The sequence below is a fragment of the Sapajus apella genome, unplaced genomic scaffold, assembly GCF_009761245.1.
Source record: "Sapajus apella isolate SASKATOON/1434 unplaced genomic scaffold, GSC_monkey_1.0 scaffold32, whole genome shotgun sequence".
In the NCBI taxonomy this organism is placed as follows: Eukaryota; Metazoa; Chordata; class Mammalia; order Primates; family Cebidae; genus Sapajus; species Sapajus apella.
The window spans coordinates 9,417,569-9,439,966 of NW_022436972.1; the positions used below are offsets into that span (position 1 = coordinate 9,417,569).

Consider the following 22,398-nt stretch of genomic DNA (forward strand, 5'->3'; position numbering starts at 1 on the left):
ATCAGCTTTACACATATATATCTGGTTAATATTCCTGAGGTTAGGAGACATATAATTTCAAAAGGATGGAGCATGGTGTGATTCGATTTATATAATGTACAAAACCAGCCAAAGCTAATTAATGTTGCTAGACTCTAGGGTCAGTGTTTACCCATAGGGTAAACACTGGAAGGGACTCCTGGAAGAGAACCCCTGGGATGCTAGGAATGTTCTGTGCCTGACCTGGGTGCTGCCTACAGGGGCACGATCAGTTCATGCATATTTATTGAGATGTGCATTCCTGATATGTGCAGTCTTCTGAAAGTATATATTCTTTCAGGTACAAGTGAGAGATGGATGAATCCTCTTCTGTGTTACAAAGTCAAAAAAGAAGGGTCTGCACAAAGGCAAATTATGATTAACTCACCCTCCCCCTTCCAAAATAAGGTAAAAAATCAAGTTCTTTCTACATCTATAAGGCTAATTATGCAGGTAAATTAAATAAATGAATGTGCAATTCCTACATGCATTATACATGGAGAAGACACAGTCTTCTATGTCAAAATGACCTTAGAAAGTTTTATTGTGGTTTGGCTGTTTTCTTGCTTTAAACAGATTTGGAAATGATCATGATTTTAGTATATCTGAATCATTTGTCAAGGTATGCCCCTTTCTGCTTTTCTGTGTGCTATGTTTGGACTGTCTGATTATAGAAAAATAACCAGGAGTAACAATTGGGACTAAAATCATATATATATATTATATATATATATATATATATATATACACATACACATTATATATATAATATATATTATAAATGTATATATACAAACACATATATATTTTATATTTTTTGTAAAACTTTGCAGTCTAATCATGAAACAGTATCAGGCAGCCACTATCTTACTACAGGTAGGCTCCACAGTTTGGAGAAAACAAATGCCAAAACCATTGGAAATTTTTTTTTCAAACACTAAGACATAGAGTGTTACCTGGAGATCACTTCAGAAACATTAAGATGGAGAAAACAAGCTCCCTAGGACTTCTGAGAGTTCATTTCTCAAACCACCAAAAAGCATCCTGCTTGTGGATAACTTAGAGACACAAACAATGCCCCTTGAAGGAAATGGCAGGGCTGTTGACCAGAATAGAAAGCGATTGGATAGAATTCTTAACCCAGTTTTAAAAAAAATCGATACCTCCCATAATCCCTTTTGCTTGAGCAGATAAGCCAGCTAGATAATCTGACAGTTACAAAATACTGAAAAATAAATTCATGCAATAGCTAATACATAGAAGGATTTCCAGGGGGAGGAGGAAACAATAAAACAAAAACAGAACAAAAAGGTGGAGAATTTGAAAACACAAGCTTACCAACACACACAATGCATTCTATAGCCCATCGTACTTTGAGGCGCTTCTACTACTAAGTGTAAATGCATTGTTATCCATCTAATCAGGTCAAGGTTGGGCTTGATGACTTTAAAATGACAGTATATGCTTCTATAGAACACACACTAGCGTGCTATTGTTCTTCCATTTGTTAAGGGACAGAAGAGCACTGGAAATCGTTGTTTTAATTAGCAATATCAGGAAAATGCTTTGGCATTAGCACTAAATATACTGTCCTTTTAACCATAAGGAAAATTGATACTGAGCATGTGCAATGGAAAGAAAGCTGGCAAATGTCAGTGTGAATAATGAGTGAAAAAAAGGAATGAGGGGGTGTGGCATCTCAATCAAGATTAAAATGAAACTGATAAAGCAGCATATGGACTGGATAACAAATCAAAAGCATGTTTATCCACCGAAGGAACTGGTTAATGGAGACTGCCAGCACGTTGCCATGGAAACACTGACTGTTGAGCTGCACCATCTCATACCTTATCCAATACATTCCTGGTTGCTGGTAGTAGTCCAAAGACCCTGATCTCTTGATGGTAAACCCGTGGTCCAGCTGAGCAGAGAGAAATGGGGCAACTCAGTGGATCAACATTGTGCTAAAGAATTAAGACTCCAGACCAAGCTGTTCTTCACTGACTATATGTATATATAGTTACGATGCCTCTTCTGCAGGGTAACTAGCTAATATCCTAAGTCTGCACAGTGCAAACAAAAAGGCAAGACAAGACACTAATCCCTCATGAACATCTTGGAGGCCAATTTGCTCATATAGATCTGATCATGACCATTTAATCAAGTCCTCTCAATTTCAAAAGATATAAACACCTCTTCACATGCCATAGAACAGAAAATGCTTCACAGTTCAATAAAGTACTGAAATCAGCATTAGTCACTTAAGAGAAAGCAGATTGGACCCCAAAGAGTATCACCACATAAGGCTTAAATTTGAGGCCTTCATAACTATGAAATGAAAGAGGAAAAGAATCAGGTTTTGAAACCTCATCAATTATAGCACTTTAAATTTCTGAGTTAATCTTCAAAAGCAGAGCTACTATGAAAGGTGAATCTTTTCCTTTTTATAAAAGATATATGAACTGATTAAAGGTGAATCTTAATTACATTTCTAAACTAAAAAGATATAGTATAAAACAGTCAATAAATTTTCTCTGAAAATATGGAAAATGAAATAAAACAAAAAAGTTTTCACTATATGTTAAAAATGCATATGTACAGTTAAATGCTTATGATTAACACAAAGCATAATTAATAGAAGACAGGAGAAGTTCTCAGAGTGGTTCATCCTGGAATGAGATGTTAGCTTTTGGCTACCTGGGAATAAAAGATTCAATCCCCAAAACCTGAAGAACAATAATCATACTGTGTGCCTGCTTCCCCATTCTGCCCACGAGAGGATGCAGCTTGCACATCTTTCTCAGAGAAAGGCTCATGTGTTCTTTCAAGTGCATTGCTGGTATGATGCTGACGACAGTTTCTGCTTCTAAATTCACAAAGGCATTTCAAAAACATGCCAGGGCACCAGGCATTTAAACTAAAAACTGCTTGGAGGATTTGGTGTTCTGATAATAAACTAGGCTATCCCAGTGTTCCTAAAATGCAGTGTGAGGTTTTCATCTTTTTTAAAATGTGTGTTTCATTTTATTGAGAAAAAAATCGAAGTATACTTGCTCTCAGGAAGATGAAGGTGTATGCTTGTCCACAAAGACAGTTACTTAGTAATTAGCTTTCTATTGCCATCTATAGGCAAAGTGTCATATAACAGGTCTCATTTTACAACTAAGCTTCCCAGTGTCACAATTACATGCACGCTGATTAGTATGGATTTGTTCAATTAGACTGAAATGCTCTATTTGCATGAGCAAAATGCAAAAGAAGAACTTTAAAGCATTAGGAAAATTATTGGTTAAAATAATAAACAGTGTTAAATGAGGAAAAATAAATTGGAACTGACATCTTAGTCACCGGTTCTTCATCAAGCTGAGCAAATCTAATAATGCCTCTCTCTCTTCCCTCAGCTCTCAAAAAGTTCACCGTTAAAATGTCATCTCTAATTCGTTTTATGTCTATAAATTGCATTTTAATAACCTTTTGTTTCCCTTTCTTTCTCTCTCTCTTTTTAATACCCCAACTATTGAGGAAGGTAGCAGAGGGACAATGGAGGCTCTCTGAGAGGCACAGGCTGCGGCAGTTCTAAGGAATGCAATGGCTTCCACCTAATCCCAGGGCTTGATCTAATGTCAGAGCACTTTTCCTCCTTCAGGAGGGTATGTGATCCCTGTGAATCTCCAGCTGGTAATCACTCCCCTAGGCAACTCAAGGCCCCTTGCAACCTTAACATAGAGTTATCATTTGTCCTTTCTTTGGTCTTAATAAAGTAGGGAGTGTGAAGCAGAAGAAAAAAGATGGCAACATGAACAAGAACACTACAGTTCCGAACCTTGAGTCCATGTTAAACTAGGCTCATATCATAAATTACACCTTTGAGAGAGCCTGCCGGTTATGACAGTATGCTTTTTTCTTTTGTCACTCTAAGAAAGCAAAATGTGTCACAGATTACTTTTCGAGTACTGGTGATCTCCAGCAGGTAGTTAGGTTTCTAACTAAGGAATGAGAAGTACTAGTTAAAAATTAATGATTTAATTGTTGATCCCCCACCCCCACCAAACCACAAACTAACACTACATCCTAAACAATAATAATAATAAAAAATTCTAAAGGGTGCATGTAATTCTAAAAAAATTAGTCCTATGGTAAAGGCAGTTTAAAATACATTATTTTATAGTCTCTGGGGAGAGCATATATACCCAGGAAAATGCTGCGTGAATGAAATTTATGCTGAAATTAGTTTTTATAAATCTATCAAATAGAAGTCATCACTGTATTATATCAATTCCTGAACTTTTAATGATGTGGGTAAATTAATTGTTATATTACTTTATAGAATATACCATTTATAAAAAATTTTTCTTCTACCTCCCACTTATTTTGCTTCATAGCAGAATAGACTTTCTTGGCAGTCATACTTTGGAATATTACTTAATGCCAGGGCTTCCTTTTCCTGTGATAGTCCCCCGAGAGTCTTTGCACTTTAAGAATGAAAAAATGGTTATGCAATATAATTGGACGTATTCAGTGCGATTCTGAAAGTTATTCAATGAAGGTGGCCAGAATGTCTTGTTTCTAATTCCCAGCCCCACCCTGTGGCTAGGGACCTCAGCTGGGTTCTTCTGGAAGCTAGAGATGTTTATGAGGGAAAAGTGTTCTGGAGAAGGTGCCTAAATGTACATAGTATGGTAGACTAGATTCTCTTAAAACAACCTCTGAAATTTACATTGATAGTCCCTTTCATGCTTGAAATATTAGTGCTGATAGTTAACATATGAATTGTGCTGTAGATCTGACAGGCAATTTTTAAGATACAGTTTTCTGAAACCAGCCAATTATTTTGAATCTGAATTAAGTCGATAATTATTTTTTAAAAAACCAAACTGCAGTGGTAAAGATTAAACAAGCATGCAACCAACGCATAGCTCAGCATTACACGGCCCGCTTTACAATTTGTAAGTATATTACCAGTTTGTGCAGTTCCCATGGAAACAGTGTTAGTGATGAATTGAGAAACTTGCATTCAAAATTGCATTCAAAGTGGTCCAATCATGACATTTAGGAAAAAAAAATAGTGGATCTTTGATCTCCAAATACTAACGAGTGTTTTAAGATCCACCTAGATGAGGTTTTAATGAATTCATATGAATAAGGCTTCAGAATTTATCCAAGTTTGATTAAAATAGGATTTCCCCTCAAATATATGTAGTCTGTCAATTAGAAAATTGCCTGACGTTCCTGCCCTTAATCATTATGAGACTCCTAGAATACTGTGAACAAACCAATGTTGAGCAACCAAGGCAAACTTAACCAAAGACTGATTAAAATAAACGACCAGGGGAAAAAAGAAAACAAAAGCAAAATGACAGAAGTGGAAAAGGTACTCTCTCTAGCAGCTGTAAGCCCTTAGCAGGAGGAAAACAGTCCCTTTCATGGACAAGCGTGCTGGCAGTCCATTCCAAAAGAAAACTGTGGAATCAAATGTTTGGAATAGACTTAGATCTTGAACGAACAATGGAAACAGAGTATGAATGTCTGGTGTGGTAGAGAATCACCATGAGAGTGTTACTTTCAAAAATGACTGACTGAATATCAGCTCAGAACAAAGAACACTGACCATCTATGGAAGATGTAGAGGCTAATTTACGTCTACACTGAATTTTCTTAGAAAGAATTAAAGACAGAGGGCAAGAACAACTTGAAATTGTAAAACTTCAGCGGCACTGAGGAACATCTCGAAGAGTAGGCATTCCCTTTCACTTTCCTCGTGTGCCAGTTGCTCACACGCATGTAAATCACTACTGAAATGCAAACCGTACGAGAGTGTGAATGCACACGTTCATACCATTTGCAAATTCTGGAATCTCATATCAAATATTTAGTAACCCAGATCTGGGATTGCTGGTATCCAACAGGTCACTTGTTTATCTTTAGTTTTATTTAGAGCTCTTGCACAACCCAAAAAGAAAAAAAAAGAAAGAAACTGAAAACACCTAGAATAGTCCAATATTCAGTACTGCTCATGAGTGAGAGGTACTGTTTAGTAGCATAAATACTTCTGAAAAAGTCCACATCATAATGTCCTAAATTCTTTGTTTGGAGAAGAAAAACAACTCAAGTGATTTTCAGATTGAATATGCTATTAAAATATACATGCTCTGGAAAAAAGAGGAAATTATTAAAAACTCAAGTAATTGAAACTTGAATATATTTACTCTAGAATATGACACCAGGAAGTATGAGGTTTCATTATTCCTCGGCCCAATTTAATCTTTGCCTACAGCTGTGATCAAATTGCTTGTAGTGTATGTCTGCATGTATAGAACAGAAAAAAAAAAGTCCTTGTGCAGCCACATCAATAAAATACTAAATGTTTAAAGACTTTTAACTTTAAGAACAGAAATTTCTAAGGAGCAAGACATCATGACTTCGTTGGCTGTTCACAGTAATTCAATTTCACCGAAAATCTCACTGCGTAGCTTTCTGCTATGCTTTGACTTTAATTTAGGTCTAGTATGAAGATCTGCAGTGTTCCAAGCTCTCCCTGCAATGTCATCTCTCTCAGCTTCCCTCTCCTTTCTAGGTCCTGGCAAAAGGACACCATGAACTCTTTTTCTTAGAGCCAAAAAGTTTGCATTGGTACAGTGTCCAGCATGGGGGAGGCTTTCTGTTTTGAAGAAATAAATCATGAAATTAATATATACTGCAAGACACCCTGGAGGTGTTGGATAATGATGTGACGCCCAGGGAAATGATCTGCAGAAACACCTAATATATATAAGTCCCATACCTCCTCTAGTGCATTAAGTGGCTGAGCTGTCTAAAGAAATGACCCATTCTGCTGTCTCTGGCTAGAGAATCTCCTGAGTAATGCCTGCCTCTTAGGTGGGTTGCTTTAAAGAAGTTATAGGTGGATATTTCAGATGCTTACTGCTATGACAGAAACTCCAGCTGCTGTGCTATTCGGCTTGGGGCCTGTGTTGAAATGCTTCTTTATCTTTCCAGCTACTGACAGCTGATGTTCATTTTCTGGGAGGCCATCATCCTGGAGAAAAAAAAATAAAAGAAGAGAAAAAGAAAGAAAATGAGATAAATGAAAAATGAAGGCCAAATCTTCTAGTCATAGGCCGTGATCTTAGAATTCATGAGATGTCAGAAATAAACCAGCCAATGTCTACTCATTAAACACTGTTGTTGGAAGCACTGCTCCAAGGTCTCATTCATTTCCACATCTGCTCTAAAATTAATTTGCTTTGTGTCATCTGACCCTAAGAGGTTTGTCTCTAAATTAAAAAAAATTATTTGTTTTTAGTTTCTAATAAAATCTATTCCAACCACGGCTCTAGGAACATGTCAAAGAGCAAGTTAATCTAGACCACCAAAAAAAAAAACAACATGAACATCTTCTTTTTAATTTTTTGCCCTCTTAACCCATCATTTCGACCCAAGGCCAAGGGTCTTGGCTGGCAAGCTTGGGCTTCTGCATGGCCCATAAATAAACTCAGCCTTGTTCCACGGCTACTCATTTGGCCATTCTAAAATCCTAGGCAGCCTTCCAGGCAGAAAGATCTTCCTTAAATTTTAAATCCTTCTTGCTGCCTTCAGATCATCTGTTCTTATGATGTGGTTTATATGAAGCTCATTTTAACTGAGGTCTCTATTCTCTGCTAGAGCCATCAATGACTGAGTCTGGACACATGGTTCTCCTGTACTAAATACTGTTAGAAAAACAATCACCAGGGTCATAAGTATGTGCCACCACATACTAGAGTTCATGATGAAAAGGCTGCAGGATCTTTCCAGGCACGGACTGTGTTTTGCTCACTATAGAATCCCCAGATTTTAGGTTAGGGCGTTGGCACATAATGGATGCTCAGTTGTGGAATAAATGAACGAATGGATAATAGAGTGTTTGTAACTCACTGCTATATAGAAACTCCTGGCAATCACTTCAATGCCATTTGTTATTTTTCTTTTCTTCATCTCCATCATTTTGCAGGTAACTTCTTGGTTCTACCCAGGAAAATAAATCTGCTGCTTATCAAGCATAATGTGCTGGCTGTTGTAGCATGAGCTGGTCCCTCCGCATGGCATTTGCTCTTTCTTTCAGCATCTGGTCACTCACTTACTCAGTGGACACTAACTGCACGCCTGCATGGACCAGGCAGTACAGTAGGCAGGGGAGAAATGATGGCGCGCAAAGGCAGGCATGGGCCTTGCTCTTCTAGACCCTCAGCTCCATTTCTTTTCTTCACAACTTGGGTCTAACTGGCCCGTTCCAAGGCATGTATCGCCAATTAAGCACAATCCCTTCTAATAGCTTTTCTGGAAACCCCTAATGCTTTTTCATTATATCAATTTGCACTATTTCCATTTTTTGGTGTTAGTAACAGAGTGAAATTCCAGTAGAGTGGGATGCTACTTGGGGAGGGAACAGAAGCAGGGCCACACGAAGTGCCGAGCGTGTCAAGGGCTACGTTAGGAATAGCAGAGTGTGGGAGGAAGATGTGATCCCTGTCCAGCAGAACCTTGCAGGTTAATTGGGAGACAAAATATGCACTATGTAAAATCGTGAAACAGGTCAACAAGACAAAAAAGAGCTGTGACAAGGCAGCGTGGCTGGATGGCTCAGCTAGATGCACCAAAGATGTTCAGAGGAGAAAGGACATACTTTCTGTTGTGAACAGTCACAGCAGACTTCATGAGGGATATGGGCTTGACCTGGCCCTTAATGATGGAGAGTGTGTTGACAGGCAGAGAGAAGGAAGGTGATATTTGGTGTGCAGTGTATGCAGTGGAAGCCACAAAGTCTTGTCTGCAAAACAAGAAATCAAACAGTTTGTCTCTAGTTAAGAGTTTATGTGCGAGGGTCATGGCAGAGAAAGCTGAAAAAACAGAAGATTGGCCATAAATGAGTACCTGAAAGACCCCAGAATTGAGGCCTTCATCTCCATTAGGAATAAAGCTTTTTCATAAGAGGATTGTAAGTTTAAGAAATGTAAAGGACTACCTTGACCTTTACTGAGGCATTTTTAGAGTACATTATCCAGTTCTTGGTTCACTCTACAAGTCAAAGAGAAGTCAGGTGATGATTACAAAGAATTAGGATTATGCATCCAGAGTTCTAAACACAAGAGTGAATTCAATGGTGTATATAAAAAATGTTTTTATTAAAATAGTGAATGACACACAAGGCCCCTGTAATTCAAGTTGAACAACAGCTTTTGGGATCTAAGAGAATTTTTGCAAGTTTTTCAACATTTGACAAGGGATAAAATGACGCTGAAAGTCTTCTGAATATTAGTATCATGCTTTGGTAGTGTCAGGCTCTGCCTGAATGAAAGGGGCCACCCTGGGTGCCTTACTGGCCTCATCTCTAAGATTACATATGTACTTCTTACCACCTTTTTGTTCAGTTCCAGGCTACCTTGGGCAAAGGGATCAAATGAGCTTTCGATGATGAGATAGTTTGAAAAACATGATTGCGGAGAAGGTTGAGGAAAGGTTTGTCTTCTTAGGATGAAAGAAACTCCAGCATATTTGTGGTCTTAGGATAAGAAGCTAGTGAAAAGGGAGAATTGAATAATAGAGAACGGGCAGGGTGGGGACGGAGGACAGGTGAAGTGGTTTGCCTTGGGGAGGTATAGGTTTACCTCTTTCTCTGAAGCAAAGATGAAACAGAGAGAATGAGCAGAGCTGCAGGGAAGGCAAGTTAGAAGAGCATGGCACAGAGAGGACGATGACACAGTGTTAACTGCTACTTATATGTGTGATTCTTTCCTCTTCAAACTTCCGTCCATGTTAGTCAGTATCATTTCCATTTTGAAGATGGGCAAAATGAGGCTCAGCAAGGTGAGATCATGAGAAGCATGAAAGATGAAATCATGAGAAACTCATGAGAAGCATGAAAGGTGAAATCATGAGAAACTCATGAGACACATGTCTGTCTTGAGCAGTTTGCTGCTAGAATATTCCCGTTTAGTTTTAAACATTTGCTCAATGTCACACAGCTAGAAAGTGGTAGAGTCAGCATCAAACGAGGCCTGAAACTCTGCTTTTTTGGTTTTTTTCCCCACACCAGGTTGCATCAATTGAGGATACTCACTAGAATGGCATCAGCTACAAAAGGACTGCTAAGTGCTAAATGTAAATACTCAGTGAATCATCTTTTCCATGATGAAAGTGGCACAGTGGTGAGAGGGAATGAGAACTGAATGAGGGGCTGAACAAACCAGAGAATATTCAGACAAGACTTAATGGAGCCTAGGAATTATCTGGAGGTCACTAAAAGAGACGCTGAGCATTTTAGGGACCCAGCGGAACACAGAAACTTCTCTGCCAAGTGGAGACCGGGTATCCACCAACCTGGGATGTGTCAACATGACCTATTAGGGCTAGGACTCTAGGCTCCTAAGTGCAGCAAGCAGTGCAGCAAGGTTCGGCTGACACTGGACAGAATAAAGTGGCATGGACCAACAGGGTGGTCCTATGATGGGCATAGGCTGTGTTTACCATCCTGGTGCAAATACGGGGAAAGAAACTGGGTTTTCCTAAGAGCAGCTCCTACTTAACCTACTGAGAAAGATCCAGCTCTTGCTGAATAACTCCACCTTCTTTTCACTCCCCATCACCGGCATCTTTTCAGAAACTTACCTTCACCTGGTTTTCCCCCCACTGCTAGTTCTTGAACTAGGAGTTTGCTCTCTCACCACCTCACAGTGGATTTCCTTATCATTTCCCAGCCCTGTCCTGGTCCTAATCTCCTGTCAAGTTTCCTAGCAACTCTTTCAGATGCTGGGGCCTAGAGGTGAAGGCTTCCAGCTTTAAATTCCAGCGAAGGTTTGAGCTTCCCTTGGGTTATTAGTTCATGTTTAAGCAATGCAAGTAGCGAAACAACTCTCACAAGTTGTCAGAGATGCTTTTCACTTCATAAATCTTAAAATGTTTCAGGATTTTTTTTCCAATGAAGTAAGGTGTCTGGAGGAGGTAAAACACATACATGTACACAAACACACACACACACACACCATGACAATGAAACAGTCTGCAGTGTTTTTACATAAATTTTGAAGGCTTTCAGCATAATTGGATTAAAAGACTTAAAAAATTGCCTTTGCAGGGATCTAATCTGTACCTGTGCCATACAAATTGATGATGGAGGTTTAGCTAACTTACTATCATGCATCAATAAAATAAATAGGGACATTAAAAACATACTTTTATATATACATCTTTATCACCATTATTCAGAATAGATTATGTGCCAAAAATGTGCTATGAATTTTCTAAACGTGACAAATCTGGCAGCATTTTACAAATACAGAATTATTACCATACGTTCTGGTTTGGGGATAGTTTCTGAAGTTTGACACCGGCTGGTTGTGGTTTGAGGTTAGTAGTTTTTGAATTAGAAATTCCCATCCACCACTTGGCAGAGCATTGCAACTGACAAGAACAAAATTAGTTTGCAAAATGGAAAATGAACTCTCACCACCGTCCATAGGAGACCTGGCCTCCTGGTCTCCATTTCTCTAGGGGTTCCTGGGGAAGAGCTGTGGGAAGGCCTGTTGGGGAATGGATGTGAAGTCACTCCGTAGTGTGAATTCCTCGCTTTCCTCTGGGAAATCATTTCAGGCATCATGCTTTAGAAAATTCTCATCCCCTTGTGGATTCTTGGTTTTGAATCATGGATCTGGTTTGCAGTCTATTCATTGCCAGACTCTATTATTACTAATATCTGTAAACTCATGAGAAGCATGGCAGTCTTGAACAGTTTACTGCTAGAATATCCCCATTTAGTTTTAAACAATTCCAAGGTCATTCAAGGACTCTTCAATAGCGGTTCCACGTCAGCTCCCAGTGTGCTGCTAACCATCCCCACCTGCTCGGCACCCCAAGTCCCATTGACTGTCTTCAACATGGCCCTATGATTCTCTGTCTACAATTCACACTGCCCTTTGGGAGAAAATGTGAGGCAAGTCAAGATTTATTTTAGAGAAAGGACAGGATAAAATGCCCATCTGGAAACTGAAACTCCATGTCATCATTTAAAATTTATGAATATAAATAAGTGGTTTTATGTATTATTACAGTGTCATTGGGCTTCACTTAATTTCTAACAAATTCTACCAGCACAATAAGACAAATGTGTACATTTTTTGTGTGTGAGTAGGGCTGATTTCTACTAGTCAATGTGGAATATCTTGAGAGATTATCCAGGCTCCTATTTTTTCTTCTTTCTCTTGCTCTTTTCTTCTTTTTGAATATCCTGACTTAGGAGTATCTTTCCAAAAGAGTACATAGGTGGGATATAGGAGGTACATTAAAATGTAAAGACCAGGAAGGTGATAGAAAGTCTTGAATTGGCTAAATAACTATATTTGATTTATTTAAACCAGTCCGTTCTGCTAGTACAAAAGTTCTTGAACTTGGTCTCATGTTACAATCACCTGTGAGCTTTTAAAACTCCTGATGCCAGGAAGCCAGTGCAAACCAATTAAATGAGAATGTCCATGGCAAAACCCAGGCATCAGCCCTGTGTTAGAGGCTCCACTAGACTCCTTTGAGCCTCAGTTTTTTATCAGTAAACTTGGCAAAATAATTTGACATAAAACATAGATTCATAAAATTATAGCATCCTGGAGTATCAGAAGAATAGTTCTGGATAAGGTAGGTGAACATTTTGAAAATAAAAATGGAATGATAGTAATACATTTAAAATATTACAATGATGATCCTTTGATCCTAATTACAAATAAGATTTTTTTCTGGAAATGTCAATTCTGTTTATGAATTTATCATGAACCTATATTTTCTATCAATAAAGCATTGTTTGTGGGGAAAGTTACTCAACCCTCGTTCCAATTCCTGAAAAAGTCAAGATGTATTATTGCCTATTCTATTCTTATGACAAATGTGCCTAAATCACATTGCTCTCCACTAGATGGGTAATAGGATAAAGAAATGTAGCTGGTACAATTTCTGTTGGTATTTTGTAACTACATTAAACAAAATAGCTGAGAAGCTGGAGAAAGTAGCAGAGCGGGTGGTGCACATATTATCTATCCCGACCGGTGGCACACAAACAAGGTCGTGTTAGGGGATGACAGTCTTTCCTCCTAAATCAAGCTTCTCATTCACCAGCATAAATCACAATTTGAATTTCATCAGCACAGGGTGATGGATGACATAGTTGTCATCTCGCTCAGACTCAAATTCATCAAATATTTGCTAAGTACCTGTAAGGTGCTAGGACTTAAGATTGCCCTCTCAGGCTCTTCAAATACATGATCTTTTCCCATCCTCATAGCAAGTGGAGAGGAGAATCCTATTTTCTCCATTTCACAGATAGGAAAACAGTTTCAAAGGAGAGAAAAGACTTGCCCAACAAGGCCACACAAGTGGGTAAGCTGGTGCTCCTTCCGTGGGTCTACATTCCTCCTCCAGACATGTGGCTGCTTACTGAGGATGGTTTTGTTCATGTGGCTCATTGGAACCATCTACAGAGAGGCCTCACTCATGACTCTTCCAACAACAGAGCAAACGGCAAGAATACAGTGGAGCATGGTGGGATTCAGACCCAGGGCATGTATAAAATAAAGGTGAACTTAGAGGAAGCTCCTGGAATGAGGCTAAAACAAGCGACTTTTGCCGACTAGGGTTTCCAGTTCTGTGGCCCTATGCTCTATTCTCTGTTTTACATGCGGCTGCCTTTTCTTTTTTATTTCTTTTCTCTCTCTCTTTTTTATTTTGTTTGTCTTTTGAGACAGAGTATCCCTCCATCATCCAGGCTGGAGGGCAGTGGCTCCATCTTGGCTCACTGCAATCTCTGCCCTCCAGGTTTGAGCGATCCTTGTGCCTCAGCCTCCCCAGTAGCTGAGATTACAGGCACCCACCACCATGCCGGGCTAATTTTTGTTTTTGTTTTTTAGTAGAGATGTGGTTTCAGCATGTTGGCCAAGCTGGTCTTGAACTCCTGGCCTCAAGTGATCCACCTGCCACAACCTCCCAGAGTGCTGGGGTGAACAGGAGTGAGCCACTGCATGCGTCCTAGACTGGGTGAACAGGAGTGAGCCACTGCATGCGTCCTAGACTGCCTTTTCAATTCCAAGTATGTCAGGTAAAAAGGTCATGGTATAAGCAATAGAGAAAATTAGAACTAATGAGAGCAGAGGAAGAGCTTTTTGACAATGTCCTTAGGGTTCACATAATTATTAGTGCTTTTCTATCCCCTTCTCTTCTTTGTGGTAATCAGATATAATTTGATTTCCAAATGCAAAATGTCTTACTAAATGGATATCCTTTGAAATCCCTAATTTATTTATTTCATTTGCTTGGTCATTTATTTATTGTATTTAGAGACTTCAACAAATACTAAAAAGGCTGATTGTGAAAGCTTACTTTTAACAATTTATTATTTTCGGATACAAAAAATCCGTTTTCTGATTCAGTTACTTTCAAAAGTTAAGCAGTCACTTCCTAATCAAGTCTTTTAAAGCTTTTATTAAAACTGATATTTTTTTGAGGATGTTAAGTCTGTTTGTAGTATTATAGACAGGTTGGTTTTTTTTTTTTTTTTTTTTAAGTTTTCGATCTCCTAGATGATTACTTAAATTCTCTCCTTGCTTTTAGAAAATGTCTTTAGGAAATCTGAGAGAAGAACTGAAATGACAGCAGAAGTCTAAGATCCAGAGGGAGCCATGGAACGTAATTATGGGCAAAGTGGGACCATGTGTAAAAATGTGCACAAGAGCAGGTTGAGGAGGCAGCAAGTTATTGCTGAGACATGTACATATTGCCATAGGAAAATGAGCAACCTAATTTTTCACTGGTAACAGCCAGAAGTCTTCTTTATTTGTTTCTTTACCATAGTTGAGTTGGGTTATTATTGACCTAGGGCGATTTGGTCTGGAATCAGGAGAAGATTTATGCTGTTTCCAACAGCACTCCAGACCCCTCATGTATATAAACAAATTTGCTGACATTTACAAAGTTATCTTCTAGCAAACACGCACATTCTGCTGGGACTGACTGCCAGATATCTCCTTCCTGGTCTTCTCCAGAATCGAGCTCTGGCGCCTCCTTCTCTGGGAAGTCTCCCCACAGAGCAGACTGGGGAAGCCGCTCCCACTGCCCTGGAAATATATGGTTGTATCCGACATTGTTCCTAGAGGGCCGGGCTGGCACGGAGTGTCCCTCTGATGAAAATGTATTTAGAAATCTTTATAGATAATTTTTTAATAATTATTCAGGTGTGGTGGCACACACCTGCGGTCCCAGCTACTTGGGAAGGTGAGGCAGGAGGATCGCCTGAGCCCAGGAGGTGGAGGCTGCAGTGAGCCACGATTGTACCACTGCATTCCAGCCTGGGTGACAGAGAGAAACTGTTTCTAAAAAAAAAAAAAAAAAAAAAAAAAAACTTCAGGGGACTTTTAAGGCCACATGTCAAATTCAGATTGTCTAGTTTCTTCTGTGTGGTCACCCTGTCCCAGTTTTTCCAGAGCTAACATGCAATTTGTCAGTTTATGGATTGTGGGCTTTTAATGAGCCCATGTGGATCCGTCAGAACCAACCACTGCCATTCAGAGGGCCTACAGCTGGCTTGTACCTCTTCCTCCCTGCACAGCTAAGGAAAAGGTACCATGAGCTGGGTAAGTGAGTTTGGAAAGGTTGCTAATTGCATTAGCAATCATTACAATGACGACTGTGTCCCTATTATACCTATCTGTTTGCAACGTTACCGTGTTTTTATGTGTAACAAAGGGCGGGGTAGATGTAATGTGGTGCATGGGACGTTGAAACATCTGGGCTGAGAGTGAGGATATCTGGCTGCAAATTCTGGCTCCATTGCAAGCTTGGCTACTTTGAGAAAATCCACCCGCACAGCCTTCATCTCCTCATCTGTAAAATGGGTACAATAATACCCATCCTGCGTATCTTGTAGGCTTGTTATGAGGCTCAGATAAGATGCTTCCGAATCTTTTCAGCTTCACAGAAAAGGATAACTTTTGCTTAACACCCTGGGGTGAATGCCGATGTCGTTGAGGCTGGAAGTGACCACTCCCGGATGCTGGCTGCATAGCCTCACTATCCCTAGGGCTGTGGGGATTACCGTCTTTGCACGTCTGTACACCAGTTAGAAAACTGCTATATGAGAAATCTTAAAATAAACCTCAGTGCATAGCTCTACATGCTCATTTTCATGTCTATTCTTCTGTTATTTGTATATAACCTCCCAGTGGAGTGTGAAGCATCACATTCAGACATGTAGAATGCTGGAACCTAGACCTATAGCCATCAAGTGGCAGAACATGAATGAAATTCCAAGTTCTTGTCACCCCATATGTAGTCACCTGACATGTTGACTGTGGTTTCAATCAGGCCTTGACCTCAAGCTTTTGTTGTTTTGGAAAACAAAACAAAACAAATCACTCAACTACTCACCAAGGTGACAATTCAGAGAAATGGAACATTTTGTTGCCTTTAATGTATAGCCAGATGATTCAGCGCAGTAGGGAGGCTGGTAAAATTTATATCAGTGAGCTGACAATTTTATAACCGTCCACTTCTATGACCATGTCCATGTCTATATTCAAACCTATATCTGTCTTCTATTCTGGCAGTAGGAACCATTAAACCTAGTGATGGAGCTTCCCCATCTGTCAACAGGGATTACCATAGTAACTAGATTACAAAATTATAAAGTTGTTGGGAAGAACACAGCACAAACACAATACAGTTAAGGTACATAAGATGCTTAAAATACTTCTGGCAGACTCTAGAAGTTAAGCCTGTCGGTATTATGAGTGTTATTATTATTTGAGATGGTGTCTTGCTTTGTCACCCAAGCTGGAGTGAAGTGGCACAATCTCAGTTCACTGCAGCCTCCACCTCCTAGATTCAAGTGATTCTACTGCCTCAGCCTCCTGAGTAGCTGGGATTACAGGTGCATGCCATCATGCCCAGCTAATTATTGTTTTTAACAGAGACAGAATTTCACCATATTGGCCAGGCTGGTCTCAAACTCCTAACCTCAAGTGATCTGCCCACCTTGACCTCCCAAAGTGCTGGGGTTACAGGCATGAGTCACCATGGCCATACTATTATTATTATTATTATTTTTTGAGAAGGAGTCTCACTCTGTTGCCCAGGATGGAGTGCAGTGGCATGATCTCAGCTAACTGCAGCCTCTGCCTCCCAGATTCAAGTGATTCTCATGCCTAATCCTTCTGAGTAGCTGTGATTACAGGTGTGCACCACCACACCCAGCTAATTTTTGTATTTTTAGTGGAGATCGGGTTTCACCCTGTTGACTAGGCTGGTCTCAAACTCCTGGTTTCAAGCGATCTGCCTGCCTCAGCGTCCCAAACTGCTGGGATTACAGGTACGAGCCGCTGCACCCAGCCAACTGTGAGTATTATTAATCAAAATAAATTTTACCCACCAGTTATAGAGAAATACAGAGTTAAAAAATAATGACTCTGCTCTGGAGAATTCCTTCATAGTTAATGCAATACCATTAGACCCTTGTACTCAAAGAACAGTGCAGAGGCAGCATCGGGAAGCTTTTAGAAATGCAGAGCCTCCAATCTATTGTGTTAGAATCTGCATTTTAACAGGATCTCTAGCTGATTTGTGAGCACATTCACATCTGAGAAGCGATGCCCTGGAGTAGCCCAAGGTGTATGCAGAAACCCTTAGGTCACTTTCACTGTTGGTAGGAATCATGAAAAAAGCAGGACTGACTCAGAAAGTCTATTATATCTTATTGATGATTATTCAGCTCTAATCTGGACCGCAGAAAGCAGTTTGTGGGGTAGAAGACTGAGGCTATGGGCATCTCACCAGTTAGAAGGCAATCTCATCAGAATAAAATATAATGTATCCATCAGATGCCCTCATGGAACGAGTCTAAGATCTTGTAGCTGTCGTGGCACATATGAGATGGTGGGGAACAAAATGAAACATAACACTTATTTTTTTAAGATGGAGTCTCGCTCTGTCACTCGGGTTGGAGTGCAGTGGCATGATCCTGGCTTACTACAACCTCTGCCTCCCAGACTCAAGCAATCCTCCCACCTCAACCTCCTGAGTATCTGGGACCACAGGGATGTGCCACCATGTGCAGCTAATTTTTTGTATTTTTTTGGTAGAGACGGGGTTTTGCCATGTTGCCCTCAAAGGCTGTCCTCAAACTCCTGAGCTTAGGCGATCCACCCACCTTGGTCTCTCAAAGGGCTGGGATTAAAGGCGTGAGCCACTGCTCCTGGCCCACAACACTTTCAAAAGGGGACAATAACATTAAGAAATCTGCAAATAATTTTTAAAAGGAATGTTAAGCGTGAACATAGAAAAGGGTGCAAGTCACTTACATTAACCCAGGGATGCTCAAGAACTTGAACAGCAGAAAATCGCTGATCTACATCAACCAACAGCATCATGGTAATGAGCTCCTGTGAAGGGGAACATTAGAGTCCAATTATCTGAATTTAAGGAGAAAAGCTGGATGTGTGCAAATGCAGGAGTTCTCTTTTAGCTTCGAAAAGCATTTGTAAAAGCTCTAAATCTTAAACATATCAACTCCACTTACCTGTGGCTATGTATCACTTTTAAAAGTTAAAAATGGTAAGCACTTGGAATTATAAATATATAGCTTGTGGTTGAATAAAAATTAAATTAACAATAAAATCAATTTCATAAAAACGCTTATAGTAGAAAAGAAAGTATACAAGTTAAGAAATTAATATTTTTTCTTTGTCTAGCATTTTGCACATTAAAGACAGATTTATTAATTAGTTTAATATAGAAGTCACATTTAAAAAAACACTTTACTTAAAATTTCACTTTAGCAGCTGAAAGGAAAAATGAATTGTTTCCCTGAATTTCAAGACAGGATGCTTAGGTTTAAAAGAAAGAAATGAGGAAAGGTAGAATTGCCAACAGCTAGGTGGTAAGATAGAATTTATCCTTTAGTAGCTAAAGAATTCTAAAGAAATACATTAAAATTGTTTCAAAAACTTCCAGACAAATCAATACAAAGAAAAACAGAACTATGAAGAGGTAAACAATTTTATCATCCTGAAATTAATGGAACTTTCTCATGAGCTCAAATGGACTTGGACCAGGAATGCTCTACTTGGGTCTTAACGATGAGTATGGTATACAATTGTGCACTTTGGGTTAGAAGCTCCCATGTCATGAAATGGTTAGATATGTGTTATCCATATAACATACACAGGCTTTATAGTACCACTATATACAGGCTTTATAGTACTATTCAGGATGGGGATGGTTTATTTTCATTGAGGGAGAGAGTTCACTTAGCGTTCTTCATTCACTTTCTAACTTGGACCAGAACTCTGAAAGCATCTGCTGTGTGTGATGCCCTTTGCAGGTGCTATGGAGGTATAGGAGATGGTCCTATTCGTCAGAAACTGTGAGCCCTCAGGTCATGCAGTGATGGCATGGGGAGCTGGGCAGGTTCCTGAAGAGCCCCCAGCTCTGCAGCTGTATCATCCCATCTCCTTTAATCTGCGCCTCTCTCTGACACTCCTTTTCTGCCAGGTTCCTAGACAGTTGAAGAAAATGAGAGACTTGCACACAATATGCGTCATTTTCTACACAAAGTGCTCAGGTCTGAGGGGTTGGCTTTTAAAGGGAACTCACACTCAGGACATGGCAAAAGCAAAGGTATACTCATTGAGCAACCAAAAGATAATTAATTCTCAAAATAATTATCACTGGCATTCAGTACAGTCACATTGTTGTGCAACCATCCAAGTTAAGGGTTGATCTTTTAGTTTCCTGGTGTAAAAACCAAGAATCTTGTGTGTTTTTCCCCTCTGCCTCTAAATCCTGGCTATTATTCAAGGTTCAACTTAAATCATAGCTTCCCCATAACATCTTTCTTGATGATTTCAACCTACGTTGAGGTTGAGTTTTCTTCCCTTTGATTGATTAATTGATGGCTTCATTCATACACTTGTTCATTTATTCAATATATATTGAGCACCAGTTATATACTGGCCATACTTTAGGCAATGATGCTACAGCAACAGACAAAATAGATAGAAATCCTGGCCTTTGCAGAATTTGCATTCTACTGGATGGAGAGAGTCTGGAAGCTGACTATATAAAGAAGATATGCCTACCTATTTATACCTATCTTTTTGCATAGAGAGATAGGTAGTTAGATGGCATACCAGATGGATACACAGGTGTAAGTGTTCTGGAGAAAAATAAAGCAGACAAGTAGGATACAGCAAGCCAGGTAAGGTTTAAGAGATGCAATTGGAAACAGGAAGGTCTGGAAGGCTTCACTAAGAAAATGGCATTAAATCAAGCCCTGAGAGAGGTGAAACCACAGGCCAGGCTATATAGAAATCTGAGCTGGGCTCAAGCCTGGCAAGGGTGGGGCATAGCCAGAGGCTATAGCAATGTCACTGGAATGACACCTGGGAGAGATGAAGGCAGCAGATGGAGAGACTTGATAAGTACTTGTTGGGATGTCTGTGAACAGATGACTTGATGACTGTGCAATCCTGGAAAACCTAGCAATTACAACTAAAATGTGTACAGAAATCACACTTATGATGTCATTAGTTTCTTTGCACACAATGATTCGGAATAAATAATTCCGTTAAGACACACAGGATATAGGGAAGAGGAAGGCACTGGAAACCTACCTTTGCAGAATCGGAAACATTATCCCAATATGGAGAAGGAAAGTCCACTTGCCCCATCAAAATCTGATCAAAAAGCACCTCCTGGTCATCACCACTTCTGTTTAGGTGAACGACAACAAGGAAAAAACAGCACTAAGATATCAACTCAGTGTATGCCTTTTCAGTCTTAGGCACTGGAGCCCTTCTTTTTCCCGTAAAGGTGTAAAATGTGTGTTTTTAAGCAATTAAAAAATGTCAGCGTGGAATTGTTTTGGTAAATTAAGAAAGAGTTTTTGGGCTGGGTGCGGCAGCTCACACTTGTATTCCCAGCATTTCGGGAGGCCAAGGCAGGTGTATCACTTGAAGTCAGCAGTTCAAGACCAGCCTGGCCAACATGGTGAAACCCTGTCTCTACTGAAAATACAAAAAGTAACTGGGCATGGTGATATGCACCTGTGATCCCAGCTATTCATGAGGCTGAGGCAGGAGAACTGTTTGAACCCGGGAGGCAGGGGTTGCAGTGAGCTGGGACTGTGCCACCGCACTCCAGCCTGGGCAACAGAGAGAGACTCTGTCTCAAAACAAAAACAGAAAAAAAGAAAGAAAGAAAGAATGAGTTTGTAATGATATGAAGAAGAAATATGGAAGGCATATAAATTAGTATGCACAACATGGAAAAAATAACAGGGATTGCAAGTAAAGTCCTTGTGCTCTTTTCCTGCCGCAGGCTCCTTCGTGCAAGAAGGGCGAATGAATCACTCGGAGAATAGAGAAATGCTTTGTCAGAGCTGAATAAAAGATTGTTGCCCATACCCACGGAATGGAGGGAAACCACATAGCAGGATGTAAGTGATTACACCAGCTGCCCAGATGTCCACCTTGAGGCCATATCTGGAAAAATAAGGGATGTTAGAGTTAGGAGAGTCAGACTCGGACAAATTATGCAGCTTGGTAAAATCAATATATTTTCTCTTCCAAGACAAAAACAAAACCAAACAAAACCAAACAAAATAAAAATCCCAACAACAAACACTAAACTAAAACCCGCCAGCTAGAGTTCAAGGAAAAAAATTAAAAAGACCAAGGTGCAGAAATAAAAATCAAAGGATTTCATGCCTGGGCTTATATATAAATATCAGTAAATGAAGGGTTTCAGCCAAAAGGTTTATCATAGTCATTACAATTCTGAGATAGGGATGGACCCTTGAGATAAACTCCCTTACTTTAGGAACAATAATTATTTCTAGAATGTTTTCCAATTTATAGAGCACCGACATACATGATCCTACTTTGTTTTCCTAGCAACTCTGTAGGTTGGACAAGATAAGTATTGCCTATTGTACAGAAGAGCAAACAGATTCAGACGGGTGAGTAATTTTGCTTAAGATCACAGTTAGCATCAGAGCTGGTCCCCAACAAGGTCCTCAAGACTCACCACTTCCTCCCAGCAGCATGCAGAATATGTTCCAATAGAAAGTGTGGCTGTGCCCCAGGCAGGCCCACCTGAGGGAGGTCAGCCAAGGCTGTGAATGTGGGCTCCCACCTCATTCAAATTTGCCAAATAGCAAAGTCCTCACTCCCTCACATCTCACCCCAGAAATTTCCCTATTGGGATTCCCTTCTCATCTATTTGGTTTTTTTGCCCTTGTGGTCTATGGTACAAGCAAAAAAATAAAAAACAAAAACAAACAAACAAAAAACTATCTCCAACTGGTCACAGGGGAGG

At 39.7% G+C, this 22,398-nt stretch overlaps 1 protein-coding gene across 5 annotated transcripts in view; it reads right to left on the minus strand.

Annotated features, from left to right (window-relative positions):
* The window catches only part of DCLK1 (doublecortin like kinase 1), a 357,933-nt gene that overhangs the window by 17,624 nt on the left and 317,911 nt on the right, over positions 1 to 22,398 (minus strand). For 3 of the 5 annotated variants that reach the window (XM_032294456.1, XM_032294458.1, XM_032294459.1), the window contains 4 exons: positions 21,486 to 21,563; positions 20,694 to 20,790; positions 18,381 to 18,461; positions 6,941 to 7,054 (listed from right to left, as the gene is read on the minus strand). In XM_032294456.1, coding sequence (XP_032150347.1) covers positions 6,941 to 7,054; positions 18,381 to 18,461; positions 20,694 to 20,790; positions 21,486 to 21,563 — 370 coding nt within the window. Of the gene's footprint in view, positions 1 to 1,865; positions 1,940 to 6,940; positions 7,055 to 18,380; positions 18,462 to 20,693; positions 20,791 to 21,485; positions 21,564 to 22,398 lie in introns of all 5 variants that reach the window. The other 2 variants (XM_032294457.1, XM_032294460.1) reach the window with 1 other exon arrangement.